The following is a 21,376-nucleotide window of genomic DNA, read 5'->3' as shown; positions in this document are numbered from 1 at the left end:
GAATTTTAGTGAGGAAAACCTCTGGTTTATAAATCTGACTTGTTTTGGTTACAATATAAGGCAAGTTTTTCCTTTAAGAGAATATACTATATTAACAATAAACAAACATTTAAAATGACTGAGAATTTCAAGTTGGAATGTTTTAAGTTGTCTTAACTTATAAAGCAAAGAAAAATGGATATAAGTTTATAGAGACCTTGATTTGCATGATCATTCTCAATCATGCAAAAACAGAATTATATGACGAATATTACATACATTCTTAAAATAGGAAAGCAATGAAGGAGGGACAAATGTAATTCTAAAAGCATGTATACTTCTAAAAGAATGAATTTTCCTGCGGACTTTTAATTAAGCTCTTGACTGTAAAAAATGAAAAGAAAAAAGGTTAACTATTTCTGCAAACATAGCACTTTAAGAACTAAAATTACAAAATAATAAAATAAGTAGGCACTGATAAGCTAACAAACCAAGAATTAAACATTTTGAATTCAAGTTGCTATTCTGTCATTGTTACTAGGTGGGCTTTTTCATGACTCAGTTTTGTTTTATTTCCTTGTTGAATTATGCATTATTTTTAATAATTCTTATCTTTCTTTGGATTAAATTGAAAAAAAATGTATATAACCACTCCCCTGAGAAACTGTATAGACTGAAAATATACATAATCAGACATAGTCTGATTAAAGAAGAATTGAGAGATAGGGGACTGAAATCAGCCATTTCAGATTAATGTCTTTATGCCTCAGTTTTTATCATAAATTTAGGACAATAAAAACTAATTCATGTAACTTATGCATAACCAATAAATCACTTTACAGTATAAAAGTAACTTAAAATATCAAATAATCTATTATCTTTAAGAAATTCATTTTTCAATCAAAAAGCTGTGGAGGCAGAATTGTGTAGGCATTTGCACACATCCTCAGTCTACACAGATACAGCGTCATTATTTCTTCTAGTTACTTACCAACATGCTCAGCGATAGACTCCAGGGAGCCTCTGGAACGTTCGGAATCTGTGAGTGATTTCCAATTCTTTGTTGTTTCAGATCTGAAAGTAGAAATTAATGGACAGAAATAAATGCATTGCGGATACTATGACAACCAATGACAAAAGCAGTCAATTCTTAGACAACCACTTCTTTCTTCTTCTCCACAGGAGGTGTCCTAACCTTTGCCACTTGCATCCAGCCTCTCTGACCCTCATGCCTCTCAGTAGATGATTCTGCCTCTTTTAATGAGAAAGACAGAGGTCATCAGCATGAACTGTCTTGCCTTCAACCTTTCTATCTACAGATTTAGCCATTCCAACTGACTTTCCTCCTACATGCTGAGCATCCCCATAAATCTAACCCTGACATCTTTGCTGGATAATTCCACTTAGATTAACTACAGGCACCTCAAAATCAACATTTTAAAACCAAAATCATGAGCTTTTCATAAAAGGACACCTGAGGATTATAGCTTTTAGGTTAATGGAACCTTGACTCAACCAACTACTTAAAGAGAAATCTGAGACTCATCCTAGATTTCCTGTTTCTGTATCTAGCACTTTAAATAATCAAGTCTACTTCTTAAATATTCCTAAAATCTATCTCCTAGTCTCTATTTTTATTACTACTGATTATTTGAGGTCTGGCTTAGACTACTCTCTCCCTGCTTCTAAGCTTACTCCTTTTCAATTCCCTTCATATTGTAGTCAGAAAAGATCTCTCTACATGCAAATATGATTGTGTCATTTTCTGGTTAAAATCCTTCAGTAGCTTGGTTAATATAAGAACTCTAAAACTGTACAAATGGTACTTTGTGTAGAAATTAAAATAAAATTTACAGTTATAATATAATGGAAAAATGTATATGTAACAAAATATAAGCATAAAAAAATCCTAGAAGGCTGTATGTAACAAACAACAAAATCCCAAAATGTTTTTTTAAAACCTTCAAAGGCTTCACATTTTAAAAAAAAAACCCCAGAAACTACTAAGAATGAGTACAAGGTTTTCACAATTTGGTTTTTATTTATCTTTCTAGTTTCCCCCCAATTCCAGCAATATCCTATTATGTTCTGCTTCTATGATATGCCATGTTCTTGATTGCTTTTGGTCATTCCTGAATGCCCCTCCTTGTCAAACGACTATTTCTCAGTCCCACTGACCTGCCTAACCCCCACTCATTGTTCAAAATTTAGTTTAAATATTACAACCTGACTTTTTATATACCACATTATATATCCTTACGTTGCTACTTCATATGTTCTGTATCTGCATTTACTGGCTGCATAATATTCTATACCTGGAAAGGACCATAATTACTGGGCTAGTCACCCATTTTTGGACAAAAAATTGCTACCAATGTTTTACTAATAATAGGATGTTTTTGTGATAAACATATTTTTGCAAACAGAGATTTCTGGTAGCCCATATTTTCTTAAGCTAGATTTCCAGAAGTGGATTTACTGAGTCCAAAGTTACACAATGTTTTTGAGTTCTGAAACATTGCCAAATTGCTTTTCAAAAGGTCTACACAAATTTACAATGCTACAATTAGCGATACTGGAGAATACTATTTTCATTGCATCCACCAAGTTTCAGGATTCAAGATATACTTTAAAATCTGTACAATATTATACATTTGATTTGTAATTATATCATACATACAATTTTACTTTATTGAAACTAAAAATGTAAACCAGTATTTTCAGTCCTACAATTTCAGTTAAGATAGTTTCTATTAAATCTTCCCTTATTTCTTTTCTCAAACAAGGCAGGATATAGATAAGTTAAAAAAAATTTCTACCTCTGGAGTTGAAGGGGTTTGATCTTGGGCTTTTCAGAAGCTGAGGGGAGCGTTTTAATCTGAGGTTTGGCTGTTGGCGATGTTTCCAAATCTCGGCTAAGCTCCGCTTCAGTTTTCTTAATGAATTCATCATATGACTAAGTTTAGAAAAATCAGAGGGGTCACTATACAGAAATTTTACAAACGATTTTAAATTATAAAATAGTATGTTTTATGATAAAATAGCAAACAGTAAAGAAGATACAATGTGAAATTCTTTCTCTCAGCATCATTCCCCAGAGCTCTACAAACAGACACTTATATATCCTTCTTGAAATAGTCTATCTCTAGGAAAGATGTAAAATTGTAATCCTGATATCAATTTGGAAACAATAAAGTCTCAATCTGAAGAATTTTAATACTTAAACGAAGTAATAATTCTGGCCCTGCCACACTAAAAACTTCTTTAGCTGATGATGCAATTATTCTTTAAAGGGTGGCCTAACGGTTTAGTGGTATTTTCAAGAAGTTAGTCATTATGCTGAGTTTCAATGGCAGTAAGCTTTTTAAGGGGTTAGCACTTAGGAATACAAATCCTGAAGGGAGGGAAGGGTGAGGTTGGGAGTATAATAGCTCAGAATTGCAAATAATGTTTCCTAATTATTAACCATTCCGTAAATAAAACTTCACTAATTGTTAATTCTAATTTGTGTGAAATCTAAGGGAAGCCCTCCATCTATTAAATCTCTCCTTAATTTTCTGGGATAAATCCCCACATTTACATCTCTCACTATTTGAAACTATAGCTGTTTTGTTCAACATTGTATGTCCAGTACCTACTCACAGTAGGTCATCAAGAAATATAACAGAATGAATGAATGAGCAGATAGATGCTACTGCTGCAGATCCCTAAAACTTGGGCTAACATCTCTACTTTCACAACGCTCACCGTCCATATTACCTTCCTCTGAATTCTCAATGTTTTAATAAAGCAATTTCTGGTATTAAACATACTACAGCTTGATGGTCTAGCTAGCTAAGTATGCATGAGGACTGTGACTTCTCAGATCTGAAGGCTATAACTATATGAGCATAGTTCACTTATTAATAAATCTATGATCCAATAAAACTCTAAAGGTTTTGTTGCATCAACTGCTATGATTGTATTTCTCCACATCATATACTATGCTTTTCAAATCCTAAACACAGAACTTTCTTTTGTGTTTATTTAAACCATTTAATGAAATGCTGACTAAAATGCATCCTTACAGCACTTCTCTACAGGTCATTCTGGCTGACATATCCATTAATGAACATTTTTGAGCAATGCTATTCAATCTAATAGCATTTCATTTAGTTCTCAACAGCTCATTACCTTATCGTGTTTCTCCGAAAATAGGACCTAGCCGGACAATCAACTCTAATGCGTCTTTTGGAGCAAAAATTAATATAAGACCTGGTATATTACATTGTTATATTTATTATATTATATTACATTATATTATATCCAGTCTTACATTAATTTTTGCTCCAAAAGACACATTAGAGTTGATTGTCCGGCTAGGTCTTATTTTCAGGGAAACACGGTAGTAGAGTTTTTAAATCCTGGGCCAATTTAATGAAAATCTCTGGGAGTGAGCCTGGATATCTGTAGTTCTCAAAAACCTCTTCAGTTAATTCTAATGTGTAGCCAGGCTGAAGACCTATAGGATGAAGTCCAAACTCAGCAGTCTGATTTCTAAAGTCCTGAACATGATCTTTATATTTTAAAATTTTGTTTCCTACTTCTTTCCAACATGAACTTCCCAGTATGGCCCCTATATCTTAACCACTTCTTAATGCTAAACATCTGTGTAAGTTACAATCCCTGCTCCCATCTCTGACTGTAACTGTGTAAATGTCTATTTTCTCCAGCTCTGTTAGCAGGCCTACTTTCTGTGTGGAAGATAGCATAGTGTAATGGCAAGGGCGCAGAGTTTGGAATTAGAGACAGCTTGACACCCTAGCTTTACTGCATTTGAGCTAGTGTCTCTTGATAGCATTCATCTATCTCACTGAAACTGCTTCCTCATCTGTCAAATGGGGAAAATAATATCCATACCTGCTGTTTTGAGAATGAAATGAAAAATACATAGAAAGCTGCATTGATGGCACATAAATAGGAACTGGAATGTTTGCTGATTAAATTAATAAATGAGGAAGAACATATGTTTGGACAGAAATTTTGGTTAAACATAACACAGAGCTTTCTAATACTTAAGAGCACTTGGAGTCCCACAGTGAAACCAACTGCTTTGAAAATGTGAAACTTCCTGTTACGAGAAATGTTAGGGTAGAAGCTGAGTGGTCTTCTCTGGTGATACTATGAGAAGAGATTCTTGTGACAAGCAGGAAGTTCTGACCAATTCTATGATGAACATGAGGCTAGCAGAATGTATGCCAGCAACGGGGAAGAACCAGAGGCTATGCAGGCAGCAGAGGCAAGAGGTCAGAAGGGCCACAAATAGCTCGAAGGCAGGAGGAATGGAAAGGGGCAAGAAGCTTTATAAAAATAAAATCAGTGGTATCTGAAAACTGAATGGAAAGGAGAAAACAGAATAAGAAAGCTATCAAAACCAGGCTTCTAGCCTGGGGTAGAGTCAGGAGAAAAGTCAACTTTAGAGTTATCATTTAGGCGTCATCCAAATAGTACAAAGACTTGTACTAATAAGTTGTGTGGCATGAAACATCATTCTGATAAAAATTAAAAAATTCTTTAAAAAAGGTAGTAATAATTCCAGTAGCTAAAATTATTTATCTAATGTTTAAAAGGGCATGGATATCAATTTTTCTTTCATAGGCTTAATATTTCTTATTTAGAAAGAAACCTTATTTTAATACTTTAATTCATTTTCATATTTATTTAATATTTTAAAATACAATATTTCCTAAGTATATGTTTAGACAGCCTCAGATACTACTTTTTTTAAGAGTTAGGATAAAATGTGGCACTAAACTAATACTGAAAAATCGTAATTCATTACTTTATTCACAACATTAAAAACGTAAGGTGAGGCCTCACCTCTACCTTAGCCTGGACATTAAACCCCTTCCCTCCCATGTCTAACCTCTAACTGTTTGATCAGACTGGCTTCTTGGGCTTTCAGCCTTTCCTTTTGTCGTTTTTTCTGTTCCTTCTTCAACTGGTCCACAACTGATTTTCTTTTGCGCAGCTCATCCTTCAGAGCTCTGATCCTACCTTCAATGTCACTCTGGTCAGATGTAGTTTCTGAAAGATGACAAAACCTTCTAGTTAATTTTAACTGAAGAATAAAGTTAACTCAATTAGTATTAATGAAACTCAGCAATGTAATACCGCATTTAAATAAAGTCAATCTAACATTTAAAATTAAGAAATTTGAGCTTCTGAGAAAAATGTATTAGTGATTTGCATCCCTCCTTTCCCCTAACCCTCTATTTTTTTGGTGGGGATGGTCCTGTTTATTTTCACTTTCTAAGAGTACTATTTGAAACTGCAAATAAATCTCAAGGTACCCTGTCTTGGTTAAGATACGCCGATGAAAGTGGAAAACCTTTTCGGTTAGTGAAATTTGGACGTTCTGTAAGAAATTGTTTCCTAGTGATAAGATAATCATATTTAACTGTCCTCTCCCTTAGTCACTAATAGATCATTTAATAGTTTTAAAGTCATATTAAAATAAAATTGAAATGCTTCCATTTTAAACTGATCGTGGGTCATCAGCTGATGTATTAATACCACATAAAAGGAGAGAGAATTTATAAAGAAAGATACTCTGCTGTAACCTTTCTTTGGAAGCTCTTAAAATATTTAAAATAACTGAAATGAAGCTAGTTAAATCTTTTCTTTCCAGGAGTTCATACACATATATGCACACATACACACAAAGTAGATGTCTAGTCACAGCAAAATCATGAAAAGGACATTTCATTATTAATGTGTCACATACATGCTGTGAAAATAGGTATTTAAAGACACTGCTTGTATCACCACACATGGAAATTACACAGAATAAAAATGTTCCTCACACCTCCTCCTTGAACCACACAATGATGTCATTTCCAAACAATAATGTTGAGTGAGACATTTAATAGCCTTACAATAGAAATATTATTGTGTACAAATCGGAAAACTCGTATATACACTACAACGTTACATCATAAATAACCAGGGTTTTTTTCAGGTACTTCAGATTAAATTGCATAAGAACTAGTTACCAATTTTTTTAAATGCAAAACGATTATAGTTGTTTTTTTCTTGTGTGATCCAAATATATGGATTCGAAATAATGAAATCTAAGTTCCGGTCATTTCTATGTCATTGACATCAGGTATACTAGGGAAGTTACACCCATTTTATACCAGTAGTGGCATCATACTCAGCCCTTAGCATGGATAAACCTAGTACTTACTGATCAACACTCATTAAATGAAGTAATAAAGGCGATTTTCAGCTTTGGATCTACTGCTGGTAACCGTTATGGTGTTTGACCCTTACCGATTTCTAGCACTGGGTGGAAGATTAAATAAGGTATGTAAAGCATGCAGCACAGTACCTGGACTACTATAAAAGCTCAATAAATGATGGCAGTATTAATACTCACATAAAACAAACATTTTTATGCAGCAGTATTTTAGGTAACGTATTTTTTAGTTTAAAACTGAAAAAGGTGGTGGTGAGAGGAGAGCCACTGAATATCTCCCTTATGCTTTCTTTTAATTTCTGAAGAAGATAAATAGTTTCAGGATTCAAAGGTTCTGAACCCTTAATGATAGGTTTTAGTGATTCAACTGATAATTCTAGTACAATTATTGTGGGTACGACTGCAGACTGAGCTAAAAACTATAATCTTTCTAAAATGAACTATAAAACCATACCTTTGATCTTCTAAAACTATTCTTTTAGCTTGATAAGCTTTATGTGCTTTCGAAACTTGAGGTGTTACTTTGATAAAATTTTATAGAAGACCATTTTAATTTCCTATAAAATTTTACAGGAAACCCACAGACTTAGTCAACTTTCCTCAAAAAAGAGTTTAAATTAATACACTTTAAAAACTGCACATGCCAGCAGTGATTTTTATAATAAAAATATCTTTATCATCTATAGTTGTGAAGATTTAGTAGTAGTTGAGGAGAAACTTGGGAGTTTTTTAGATGAAAGACCTTGGGAAATGTTTATATTTTTAAATACTAAAGAAACCAAAAGCGTACAAATGAAAGGTAACTAGAGCCTGAATAAAAGTTTATGAGAGTGAACGGGAATATCTGCCCAAATCTAGTATTACCGTATAGTATTTATCTTCAGTAACATCTAATTGTTTTTTTACCCAAGCAACTCTCTAGATGAACATTTTGTCTTTATGGAATTCTCTCTTACAGGGTTATGGGAGGTAGGGGAGAGGGAAGGTGGCAGGTAAATGATACTTCAGTTTGTTTAAACACGTCAAGACAGAATAACCTGGTGGACAGAATAACAATAAAAAATTAAGTTTCTGATTATTGGTAATACTGACCATATCAATTTTATTGGTAACAAACTCTATAACTTAAGTGAGAAAGGTATTATATATTCCCATTAGATTAAAATTAGCCACTTCCATAAAAACTACATATAATGATGCAATCATGAATAGGTAGATGGCATTTATGGTCTAGAAATCTCAGAGCTATTTTTTTAAAACTATTCTTACTTAAATATGTCTTACTGATAAAACAGTATCTTATAAATATTATCATTAATCCTTGGTGTGTAACTCATGCAAGGATGCTTAAGGTATTATTTCATTGCTACCGATGGAAAAGATTATCCAATATGGGAGAAAGACTTGAAGAAAAGTAACCAGTGAGTAATAGAACCAATATAAGAATCCCTGTTTCCAAGTATCAATTGTATATCTACTGTCATGTCGCTTCACTGGATAACTTCTTGCTAGAGTACATGAAAGCAAATATATAATAATATTAATAATTTTCAAGAGATAAATATGACAGATAACATTCTTCAACTGGCTTGACCCAGTCATCCCATTTCTAAGAATTTATTTCTATTGAAATATTCAATAAGAATATATATGAAGATGTTTATTACAGCATTATTTGTAAAATTTTGAGAAAATCTAAATGACCACCACTAGGGAAATGGTTAAGTAAATTATGGTATTTCTACTCTTTGAGATATTGAGTTATTCAAAGACTAAGGGAGATCTATAAATATGGGTGTGGGAAAAATCCCATTATTTACTATTGTTTGAAACATTGAAAACAAAAGAGGTATAGGTCAGGATCAAACACCACTCCCCCACAAAACAAATTTTTTTTTTCTTTTCTTTTTACTAAATGCCTACTCTCAAAAGAAGAGTGAAACTGAACTCAAAAGTCATATACTCAATATGGTATTGATTTTCCTCAGAATCCTATGTAAACCACTGTGCTTCTCAAGGTCAACTCTTTGAACTCGTCTTTCATAATGTATTACATAGTGTATTACATTCATAAAGTATTACATAATGTGTTACAGAGATCTGTAGTAGGACAGAGGTCATGGGAGAAGAGACAGGGTTCCCACTGCTATCTGCAATCTATTCTCTACCTCTCCTCCACAGAGACTTATGCTATCCTGCTCTACCACCTCCTGTTTCTCCTCATGGTTATCATTAATTCATTCAAGAAATAGCTCATAAATACCTACCATATGCAAGGCAAGGTACCTGTTAGGTCCTGGTGCTACAACTGTTAACAAAACATAGACTCTCCTTTCCAGGAGTCTATATATTCTAGTAGGGGAGATCTGCTGGGGAAAGTTTGGTTATAATTTATACAATAAGTTGAAGCACAAAGTGCTATGGAAACACATCAGCAATGCCTGACACACAGAAAAACATTCTACAAATGTCTGATGAATAAATGACTGCCCATTAACACCAGAGAATATAACAGTTTGTCATATTTCGTATAATTAGGGATATAATTAATTATCAATGAAAAGCAAAGAATTATGCAGTTTAATCTTGGCAAGAAAAAAAGCTTAACAAGTGCAACAAACGATAACATCATAGCAGCATACGGTTAGACAAACTTATTAAAGATAAATTCAAATCCAGTACAAAGTAAAACAACTCATTAGTCTTACCTGACTGTGTCATAGACAGTGACTCATCTGACCAACTGTAACAGTGTTGATGGGACTTGACAGGCAGGCGACACTGTCCTCCAGTCCTATGGCTTCCTTTGCTGGACTCCTGCTTTGACACAGATGTGCAGCTTTTGGGAGGTGACTGTTCAAACAGAAAACCACATGGGAACTGTTCTGTGATGTAGTTGTAAATTCTATTTAAAACTTGACATGTTAAAGATAATACATACAAAGAATTTAAATAACTCTGACATAAAATGTGAAAAAATAGTTTACAAATGATACAAGGGATAAGACCTCAAACTTTTAAAAGGCACAGAAAAGTTATAAAAAAGTATGCTGTAGAAGATATTTGTAATAAACTAGGAGTGACTATAAGTGGGTATAAGTGATATTTACCCTCTTATTCTTTTTAATTTTAAAAATACTAAATTGGGTGTGCAGATAGCTCTTCAACACAGTGATTGTGTTTCCTTTGGATATGTACCCAGAAGTGGAAATGCTGGATCGTATTCAACAGATGAATGAATAAAGAAAATGTGGTATATATCATAGACCTTAAGGGCATTATGCTAAGTGAAGTAAGCCAGAGAGAGAAAGACAAATATTGTACGATCAAACTTATATATGGAATAAAAAAAAAAAATCATAGAACAAGAGATCAGATTTGTAGTTACCAGAGGCAGGGGATGGGGAAGGGGAAACTGGGTGTAGGTGGTTCAAGGCACAAACTTCCAGTTACAAGGTAAGTAAGTCCTGGGGATATAATAAATGTACAACATGATGACTATAGTTAACATTGCTGGGTGGTATATTTAAAGGCACTAAGACAGAAGATCCTAAAAGTTCTCATCATAAGGAAATAAATTTTTTTGTAACTATAAGTGGTGATGGATGTTAACTAAGTGCAGTACTCATTTCAAAATATGTGTGTCATTTTATGCTATACATTTTAAACTTATAGTGCTGTGTCAATTATATCTCAATAAAACTGAAAAACAGTTTTAAAATAAATACTAAGTATGTACTACTTTTATGGAAGGAAGGTAGGGAGAGAGGGAAGGAGAAAGAGAAGAAAACAGAGCACAAGAAGACTGCCCGTAAGAGATTATTACAAAGGATATAATTTCTACCCTGATATCAAGAAGTGAGAATGCCTGATCTGATTCCTAGTTATCGTTACTTCCTATCCCTGTGACTTGGGCAAGTTTCCGAGCCTTCAGAGTGGGGCTTAAAACAGTAATTACAGAATTGTTGTGAGGATAATCCACAAGGCATTTGGCACACTACCTGGCACTTGGTAAGTAAGCACTCAATAAACACCAGTGTTTATTATAAAAACCACTTTAAGATACACTTGTTTTGATTTCCTTGAAATATTTTCTTGTGAGAGAGAAACTAATTTTTAGTATTTGATAAGGTGATGCTATCCTGAACCTCAATAATGACGCTAGGTAGAATCTAATCAATTTATAGGAAGTAGTAAAATAATATGATTGTGTCAAAAGGCCATACTTTAGGTGTAAATTCTTGGAAGGGAGGAATCATGCTACAACTAAATTATCTGTATAACAAGGCTGTTATCACATAATAACAAGCAAATCACTAACATGATAATTTAATTAGCTTTTTATAATCTAAAACCTCAAGTACACGTACAGAGCATTGAAATGTTTTGTAACATAGCATGGAACAGTCTTTCTTCATTGAATAAAAAATGGCTTTCCTCCGAATCTTTCGGTGCTATAAACCACATGAATCTGACTGCTTTTCCAATAGGGAAATGCAATGCTTTCTTCACATCCACAATAAAAATAAAGACTTTAACAAGGATATTCCATTCTGAATTTAGGTAGATTACTTTTTAAAACATAGAGAGGCTTTAACAATGTTTGTGTTTACTTAATATTTGATATTGTTATGTTAATTCCTTTATTACTTTATAAAATCGAGTTATAAAAGAAAAACAGTTAAGGTTCTAGTTTAGATCTTCCTTATGAAGTACAGCATTAAGGACAATGTGGAAAACATTCTTATTCCAACAGTGACCATTATTCTAATTTAGAATCAATAACTATTTCAGATCTGCCTTAAAGAGATGAAACCCTACTTTTATTCTGATGATGAGTTATACCATGTTTTGTTCCAAAAGACGCATCAGAGCTGATGGTCCGGTTAGATCTTACTTTCAGGGAAACACGGTAGAGCAGTAATTGACTAAATTATAGAAAAGACACACTGGTATGGTTTAAGCTCTTGTTTCTATATATTATACGACAAAATAGAGACTTTAATAAAAACTTGTGATGTTCCCACTTATTATCTTTATCAGAGTTTAGACGTTCCTATCCTCTTGACAGACTATAAAGCATGTAATTTTATAAGTGCCACTAAAGCTAAAAATCATGTATTTATAAATCTTTAGGAGTCAATGAAAAGTGTTATTTCTATTCAAATGTCACATACGGTATGTTACAGGAATGGGTGATAATCAGTGCTGACACTAATAGCGAGAATACAAATGTAAATAATATACCTTTTAGACAGGTTTTTTTCCTAAAGCTTTAAGATATAAACAGACATTAACTTACACGTTTACTAGGAGAAGTAGAAGATTCCAGTTCTTGTGAAAAAACCATGTCTTCAGTAAGTACACTATGGTCTGGACTTGCTGGCTGCTCCTGAACTACAGACTCAGACGGTATATATTCACCAGCAGGGCTGCCCAGTTCTTCTGGAATAGAGCTTTCACTGTGTGGATGAGAGTAAGAAGGGACTGGAGATTCCGCTTCACTCGCTATTTCTAGAAAGAGGACAAAAACAAGAAAAAGCACACAATCTTGGTCAAGGAAGTGTTCAATTGTTACACTTCACATTTGTTTTCAGCATAATTTCACTACTTGCACTTGGATACAGGTTTTTAATCCCACCACTGAATCACATTTACTATCTAGTGTGTTCGTTAGCCTAAGAATTTTAGCTGACACAAGTGAGATCAGATCTCCGTAACATATAATCAGCAACAGCAGTGCCTCACAACCTAAGTGTTTGCGTAGACAGAAATCAAATGCTATCTAACAACAAGTACGAATGAACTAGAGCTGCATGCATCAGTGGAGGTACACTATGAATTGTTAAATTAGCACCTTCAGAACTTCTAGCACTGTCTTGCCTCCGGAATTTTCTGTCCATTGTGGCCTCTGATCTTTCCAAGAGAACAGAAGTATGTTTGACACTAACCAGAAAATTCTTGACATTATACTTGTACAACCCACTGCTTTCCTTTGTACAAGCATAATGCCCCACAAAAATTAGGTTATATTACATTTTGGATCAGTACTGCTAACATTTGATATACTCAATTCTAAACATCACTTAAGATTTTGAGCCTGAAGTCTGTAAAATAAATTTATTTAACGTAAGAAATACCTGTATCTCAAAGAATATTTTACTTTAATAATAAACAAGGATGGCCTAACGTTTAAAAACACTTCAGTTAAAAACTTTAAACGGCATATTTTTATAATGTGTATGTTAAGTATAACCAGAATGGATGAATGAGTTCTAAAATTCCTCAAGAATATTCATCTATTCCAAGATAGAATATGGCTATAACTTAAAATGGTTTAGAAAAAGTTTTAATTTTTAGGTAGTAGGCAACAAACCACTCCTCTACCTTTCTGCTTTATACCCCTTAACATACATATTTTTGTTTGATAACAGTAACATATACATTCACTTAAAAAATTCAACAATATAAAAATTGTGTAAAGAAAAAAAATGAAAGTCACCTGTATCACTACCTTCTGAGATAACAACCACCAAAGCTTCTTCAATCTGCTGTCTGTAGAAGACTTCGTTTGGGAAGTCTTCATTTTTTTTCCTTTTCCCTTATTTTTAAATTATAAAAGTAGTACAAGAATGTAGTAAACAAACAACCAACCTTCAAACAGTGCAGAAAGATGTAAAGTGATTATTTCACACACTCATCCCCGACCACTTCCAGCTGCCCAATTTCCACACCTCCAAGGTGAGCCAGTGGCAGTCAAGTGTGGTTACTGCGTGTGTCTTCCTAGACCGTTTAGTATACTCCCTGACTTTTTAAAATTTCTTTTTTTAAGTTATGGCAAAATACATATAACATAAAATTTACCATCTTAACCACTTTTAAGTGTACAGGTCAGTGAAATTAAGCACATTCACACTGTGTGCAACTATCACCACCCACCATCCATCTCCAGAACTTTTTCACTTCCCAAACTGAAACTCTGTACTCTTAAATAGTAACACTCCATTCCCTCTCAAATCCCTAGTAACAACGATTCTACTTTTTCTGTTTCCATGAATTTGGAAAGGCACCTCATATAAGTGGAATCATACAATATTTGTCCTTTTGAGACTGGTTTATTTCACTTAGCATGATGTCTTCAAGATTCATCCAGGTTGTCACATGGGTCAGAATTGCCTTCCTTTTTAAGGCTGAATAATAGGCCATTGTATGTATATACCACATTTTATTTATCCCTTCATCTATTGATAGACACTTGGGTTGTTTTCATTTTTTGGCTATTGTGAATAATATGCTATAAACATGGGTGTACAAATATCTCTTAGAGAACTTGCTTCCATTCCTTTTCAGTACATAACCCTAAGTGGAACAGCAGTTCTTTGTTCTACCTACATACCAACAGGTTTGATGAGTATTGTAAATAACTTGAATGATGGATCCTCAAAAGATATGTCTTTGTCTTAACCCCCAGAACCTGTGGATGTTATCTTATTTGGAAAACAGGTCTTTGCACAGGTAATTAAGGATCTTGTGATGAGATCATCTTGGATTATGTAGCTAGGCCCCAAATCCAATGACAAGTTTCCTTGTGACACAAAAGAGAAGACAGATATGAAGGAGACTGGAGTTACAAGGAATGCCTGCAGCATAGCCACCAGAAACTGGAAGAAGGAATGAAAGAATTGTCCCCTGGAACCAACAGTCCTGCTAACACCGTGATTTTGTACTTTTGACCTCCAGAAGTGATAGAGTACATTTTTTTTAAGCCACCAAATTTGTGGTAATGTATTATGGGCAGTCCTAGAAAATAAATACAGGTATGCAATGGTACATCTTTACGGTTTTTATGCCCTGATACTAAAGAAGCTGAACATCTTTACATATGTTTATTAACCATTTGGAGTTTTTCATTTGTGAAGTGTCTGCCCTTTTGCCTAATTGTAAAACATGGTTGTCATTTTATTTTTCACTCACAGGAGTAGCTTATATATTCTTGATACTATTCCTGTTAGTCAGATGTGTTGCAAATCTCTTATCTTGTTTTATTTTATGGTGTATTAATGAATAGAAATTCTTAATTTATTGAAGACAAATTTATCAATCTTCCCCTTAATGGTTTTTGCTTTGCATAACATGTTAAAGAAATCTGGCCTTTCTCTTGGTCATAATACTATTCCTATATTATCTTCTAGAAGTTTTAGTTTTAATTGTCATATTTAAGCCTTTCTTTGTCCCTAGAGATGGATCCTTTTTTACTGTCATGTAGAGATCCAACTTCATTTAATTTCCTCCCACAAAAATTTATTGGAGAGTCCCTCCTTTCTTCACTGGTCTGAGAAGTTACCTGTGTCGGAAGTCAACTTTTGAAATATACATGGGTCTTTTTCTTGGTCTATCTCTGTGCAAATATCATATTGTTTACATTATTATACTTTTAGAAGTCTTGCTATCTGGTTAAGTAAGTGCCTGCATTTTGTGGTTCTTCTTTAGAAGTGTCTTTGCTTTTTGGTCCTTTGCGCCTTCATATTAAGTTTGTGCTTTTTTAAAGTTTATTGGGGTGACAACTGTTAGTAAAGTTATATAGATTTCAGGTGTACATTCTGTAATACATCATCTATATATCACATTGTGTTTTCACCACCCAGAGTCAGTTCTCCTTCCATCACCATAAATTTGATCTCCTTTACCCTCATCTAGCACCCCCTTTCCCCCTTCCCCTCAGGTAACCACTAAACTATTGTCTGTGTCTATGAGTTTTTATTTCTTCATTTGTTTGTTTTGTTCTTTTGTTGTTCATATAAATTTTAAAATAGCTTATTACAGAAATTAAGAAGCACAATAAGGTAATTTCATCACAAATATGAACACAGTTTTTATTATCTATTGTCTGTGTCTATGAGTTTTTATTTCTTCATTTGTTTGTTTTGTTCTTTTGTTCTTTTATTTTGTTGTTCATAAAAATTTTAAAAAGGCTTCTTACAGAAATTAAGAAGCATAATAAGGTAATTTCATCACAAATATGAACAGTTTTTATATTATAGATCTAACTATGGCAAAGAGGTGGAACAAAACTAAGGTGCTCTACAGACCAGTCAGCTAGAGTTAATTAGAAACCCATGACACTGACTGATCTAACATAGTCTGTAACTATACTGTGGCCCTGATATTTCTTCTACATCACAGTCGGACATACAACTAACTGCATAGGGAGACAGAGGGGAAGAGATTCTGTAAGGCTGAGAGGCGTCTTCTAAGAAAATTGATGAAAACTTTATTGCTAGAAACAGAGCATAAGGATGGGGAAAACTATCTGCTCTAGGAAATGATGTCTTAGAGAGCATTTTGAGTCACACAAGACCTAGCTTAAATCTTAGCTTTAGCATTTCTTAGTTATATGATTATTCCTTACCTCCATGGTTTGTTTTTTATTTAAAAAAAAAAAGATCAGTGTTTCAGCTTCTTTATCTATAAAATAGGGCCAATACCATGTCCTTGGAGTTGTAAGCATTTGTGCTAATTTAAGTACCCAGTGCAGTGTACTTAATGCATATAGCAAGTACTCAATAAACATTATTGATCATTGTCAAAGAAAATGAGCTTATTAAACACTGTGAAGAAATCTTGTTGGGTTTCTAACTTGAATGTATAGGTAAGTTCAGGGAGAATTAGCATCTTTATGACACTGAATCTGGCTTTCTATTGCTACTTTGATCTAAGATGTTTTTTATTACAAATGCTTTTTAGATTTTATCAAGAGCCTCCTCTGAATCTATTGAGATGGCATGTAATTTTTCTCCTTTAAGTAATTCACTACATTATCAATTTTTAAATATGTGTTAAACTCCAGTTGGGCATGCAATAACCCATTTAGAAGAATTTTATCCATTTCTTCTAAGTTTTCAAGTACATTAACATAAATTTATTCACAATATTCTCTTAACTTTCCAACTTCTGTAGCATTTGTAGATGTATCACCTTTTTCATCCTTAATCATTCACATTTTTAAAAATAATGAAGTAAATCTTTCATTACATTAGGCTACAGTTTGAATAGAGTTAGTATTTATTACCTTTCTGTTCTGTTCTCTGGTCCTCCAGTTCTTTCTTAGGAGTTTTAGGTTTTATTAATTCTTTGTCCCAGGCAGCCAAAGCTTGTTTTTCCATTTGACGAATTTCTGCTTCCTCTGCATCTAAACGTCGCTTCCACTCTAGTAGCTCTTCTGCATGTTGTCGCCGCTGCATTAGTTTTTGCTCCCGCTTTGTCAGAAACCTGTGGTCACACCAGGAAGCATAGTGAGAGAATGAATCCATAGGCAGGAATCACTGAGCACTCTGTCACTCATTACCTTATCAACAAGCTGCGTAAAAAGGGCATTCAGACTACTCTGAAAAGTTTGAGCTAATAGAAGCTTTTAGGAGTCAACTTATTCAGAAAATGAATTTATGTTTTACTTGTAGTTGTAAGAGTAGCAAAGGAAAAATAGTAAATTCAGGAAAAAAATCTTCAGAAAATCTGGAAACCATGATCGATAACACTTAATTTATATATTCATTTTTCATTTGTGATTCTTTTCCATAACAGAAGATATAAGTAATTTATTGTGAAAGCTCAGGCCAGAAAACACACAAACCCAAAACAACAAAGACCAAAACAACAACAAAAAACAAACCCCAAAACCCCCAAACAAGCAAGCAAACAAAAAACAAGTTCATGTCCCTTTCTGACTTATTTCCAAATCCAGTCTGGTTTTGCTTCAGATATAGTGAGTTTGGTACCCATTACCTAAGAGATGCAATGTCAGGTGATAATCTGTTTTCCATGGAGAGAACACTGAGCACCAGAGTCAGATACCTTATGCATATAAACATTATTTATTGGAGTAAAAGGATGTACTGAATGCCTCAAATTTCTCAATTGAAACCCACCTTTGAAATTAAATAGCCCAATATATCTTAGCTCCAAAGGGTTGGGAACAATTACTGATTTATGGAACGTTATTTGAGGAGTTAAAAAGCTACTATTAAACTCTCCTGTAACGTAGGTGCCACAGCTAAATAAAAGGTGGGATGCTCATATTAGATCTGCAGTGGTAGCTAATCAACAAAAATGCACCCACGCGTCCAACAGACCCTTAATAAAAAGCACAAGAACTATCACTCCATTTCTTGAACAATCAGCAAGTCAAATTAATGTAGAAACAAAAAGGTAAAATCTATGGGACATTTGACAAGAGGCCTCTAGGCTGTTAGGAAAAAAAAAAGCAAGGGAAAAAAAAAGCAAACAAAACAAACAGAAAGAACAGAGCATGCTCTATCAAAGAGTGCACTGAAAAAGGTGTGGTTACCTGACCAACTGGTTGTAGATATACAGCTGGAATTTGGGATGAAGGTTGGGAAAACAGACACTGAGAGAGGCCCAGTGATGAGACGTAAAGACAGAGAAGAAGTAGTGAACAGGAGAGCAGTGTCTACAAAATAAGGAGGAAGATTTTAAAACAAAGAGTTCAAGAGGCAGAAAGATGAAAAAGGGAAAGCATAAGAGCTGAGTGAAGAACTTCTCATGTTTCCTGAATAACATTATAAGCTACTCAATTAAATCAAGTGTTATAGTCTGGGTGACATACAAAACGTGTACTTTTTACCGCTCTTACCCATGGTTTCTGAATAAACGTGCCTTCCTTCTCGTTTGTTGCTTAATCATCATCTATACTTTCAGATAAATTTACTTGTTTGTGAGTAAAGCAATGAGAAATACAGTGTGGGGCTAAATAAGTTTCCCCATAAGCTTTAACATAGAGTACAACAATTACGGCTGTGAACCAAGTATGTCAGCAAGTCTGTTATGTACATATGTAATCCTGAGCACAAGTAATTTTTATATCTGTACCTTGTCATATATTTTAAGCTTGAAATTAAATTTAAAAAGCACCACATTTGCTTTACTTAACCTTACCATCATGATCTAGCTTGAAAATAACATAATTTAGAAAATCAATTTATAGTAAAAAAATACCTTGTTCATCTCTACAACGTAAAACTTACTGCTAACAGGACCTAGTTATTGGAGGTTATCTTGCTTTATATTTATCAAAGGCCCACTTAAATAATAATATTGAAATATAATACCCATTCTATATAACATCAGGACACATAATAAAGAATAAACTAAGCTAGCCCCAGTAAATACTGCCAGTAGTTAAAAAAAAAAAAAAAAAGAAAGAAATCATGCTGTGGACAGCTCAATCATAAGGTTAAAGGTAAGAAAACTATGAATGTTCAAGTTATAAAAGTAGCAAAACCCCACCAGTTTCTCTTCTTTTTAAATAGTAGAGAGATCATTATATACATGAAAGGATAAGTCTAGTCTTAATTGGGAAAGGAGAATTCTCTTTGACAGAGCATGCTTCTGTTCACATGCACACAACAATAACTTGTAAGTCAAGGTAACATTTGTCACCTTGGAAGGGCAAGGAATAATATCGATATGTCACAGAAGTGAGAAAATCTAGGTATAAATCCAGCTACTCATTTGGGTTTTTAAAAATATGTAAAATCTTGCCTGCACGTGGATCTTTAGATAACAGACTATCTCAATGTCTGTTTCCCCACATACAACTTAATATTTTACCTCCCCTTCATTTATATATACACACAACACACACACACACACACATGTACGCACACGTATCTGGATTGCCTTGATTTTCTGCACCAAAGTTTAAGGAAAAACAGTTCTGCCAAATTTCAGTAAGACACTGCAATCTTCCTTGCCATTCTTTAAAAATGTATAATACACGTATTTTGATGCCAATTATCAAAATATTACGCAAAAACAAATGTACTTGGCAAAAGGTCCAAAAAAATCTATTCATAACATTCAAATATCACCCACCCTCTTAAGAGTATAACTGCTAAATGCATGCATGACCTAGTATAAAAAGTAGAATCGTATTGGAACATGTGAAATAAACAGTAAAAAGATACAATTAAAAAATTTTTTTTATCCAGCCCAATAAAGAGGATAATAATTTTCTCTATTAGAACAAGTACTGATCTTTTACTTTTCATTTATAAAGATAAGGCATATCTGAAAGTTCTAGGTTAAAAATGAACAACAAAATAAATGGCTCATAGAAAAAGAAAAAAGCATTTAAGAAACTGTATAAGAAAAATTTAACTTAAAGTTAGAACTTCTTCCCAGAACCTATGTTCCTTATTTTATTTATTTATATATATATATATATATATATATATATATATATATATATATATATATATATATATATATATTCTAGAAATACAGTGTCCTTTAAAAGCTGAGTAAAGTTGAGATAAAAGAAGCGGTATTTCACACTAGAGTTAACAATCCTTCAAGATGCTGCACAATAAAGAAATAAAATTTGTGCATGATGGAGATACACTCATAAATGCCTACTGATAGAAAATGCTACTAATATACTTTATGGTTGGTGTCAAGGCACCCCCACCCCCACAAGGCCTCTGATGGTAACAGAACACCGGACTAGGTAGGATTAGATATATAATAGACTGAATCTAGCATGAAAATCTCATTCCTATAATGTTTAATCTTAAGAAATTCATGGAAAAAGAATTCATTTTTAAAATTACACTTTCACACTCTAAACTTGAGCTGTGCAGCTATTCAACTCCAGCAATCAGCCAATGGGCACTTTCCAGTTTCAACAAATACTATTTAGAAGGATCAGTTTCTACTTAGATAACTTTAAGTCATTGGTGGTGTTTTTTGACAAATCTATGAGGTTGAAAGCAGATATGCCAACTTAACTCAACTTGAACTTCAGCTGGCTGAAGTCCAGGGAGTCGGGTTCTAGCTCTGCCGTTATGCTATGTGTGTGACCTGGGACAAGTTACGTAACCTCTGCGGGCCTCACGTTTCTTCCTGTACAAGTAAGAGACTGTGCGAGATGACTTTCCTAAGAGCCCACCGCAGTGCTCCTCACATTTTTAATATATCAACAGACTGCTAGACCACGTGACATAATTGAAAACCTTTTTTTCCCACTGAGCTAATATAATTGCAGATTGTTCCAACGGATTATAAAATCATGCTATAATTTGAAAGAGCAAAATTAGGATCTAAATTTTAAGTGAAATTTCCAGTTCTAAAACCATATGG

At 33.7% G+C, this 21,376-nt stretch overlaps 1 protein-coding gene across 3 annotated transcripts in view; it reads right to left on the bottom strand.

Moving 5' to 3' along the window:
* Window positions 1-21,376, bottom strand: part of CEP350 (centrosomal protein 350) — a 107,136-nt gene that overhangs the window by 15,274 nt on the left and 70,486 nt on the right. For 2 of the 3 annotated variants that reach the window (XM_019732931.2, XM_019732838.2), the window contains exons 29-35: window positions 18,564-18,686; window positions 17,289-17,488; window positions 12,522-12,733; window positions 9,928-10,072; window positions 5,885-6,045; window positions 2,799-2,935; window positions 971-1,053 (exon numbers count right to left, since the gene is read on the bottom strand). In XM_019732931.2, the coding sequence (XP_019588490.2) occupies window positions 971-1,053; window positions 2,799-2,935; window positions 5,885-6,045; window positions 9,928-10,072; window positions 12,522-12,733; window positions 17,289-17,488; window positions 18,564-18,686 (1,061 nt within the window). The remainder of the gene's footprint in view (window positions 1-970; window positions 1,054-2,798; window positions 2,936-5,884; window positions 6,046-9,927; window positions 10,073-12,521; window positions 12,734-17,288; window positions 17,489-18,563; window positions 18,687-21,376) is intronic. The other variant, XM_019733025.2, reaches the window with a different exon arrangement.

The sequence above is a fragment of the Rhinolophus sinicus genome, linkage group LG17 (genome assembly GCF_036562045.2).
Source record: "Rhinolophus sinicus isolate RSC01 linkage group LG17, ASM3656204v1, whole genome shotgun sequence".
NCBI classification, from domain to species: domain Eukaryota; kingdom Metazoa; phylum Chordata; class Mammalia; order Chiroptera; family Rhinolophidae; genus Rhinolophus; species Rhinolophus sinicus.
This window is presented reverse-complemented; position numbering and strand designations above follow the sequence as displayed.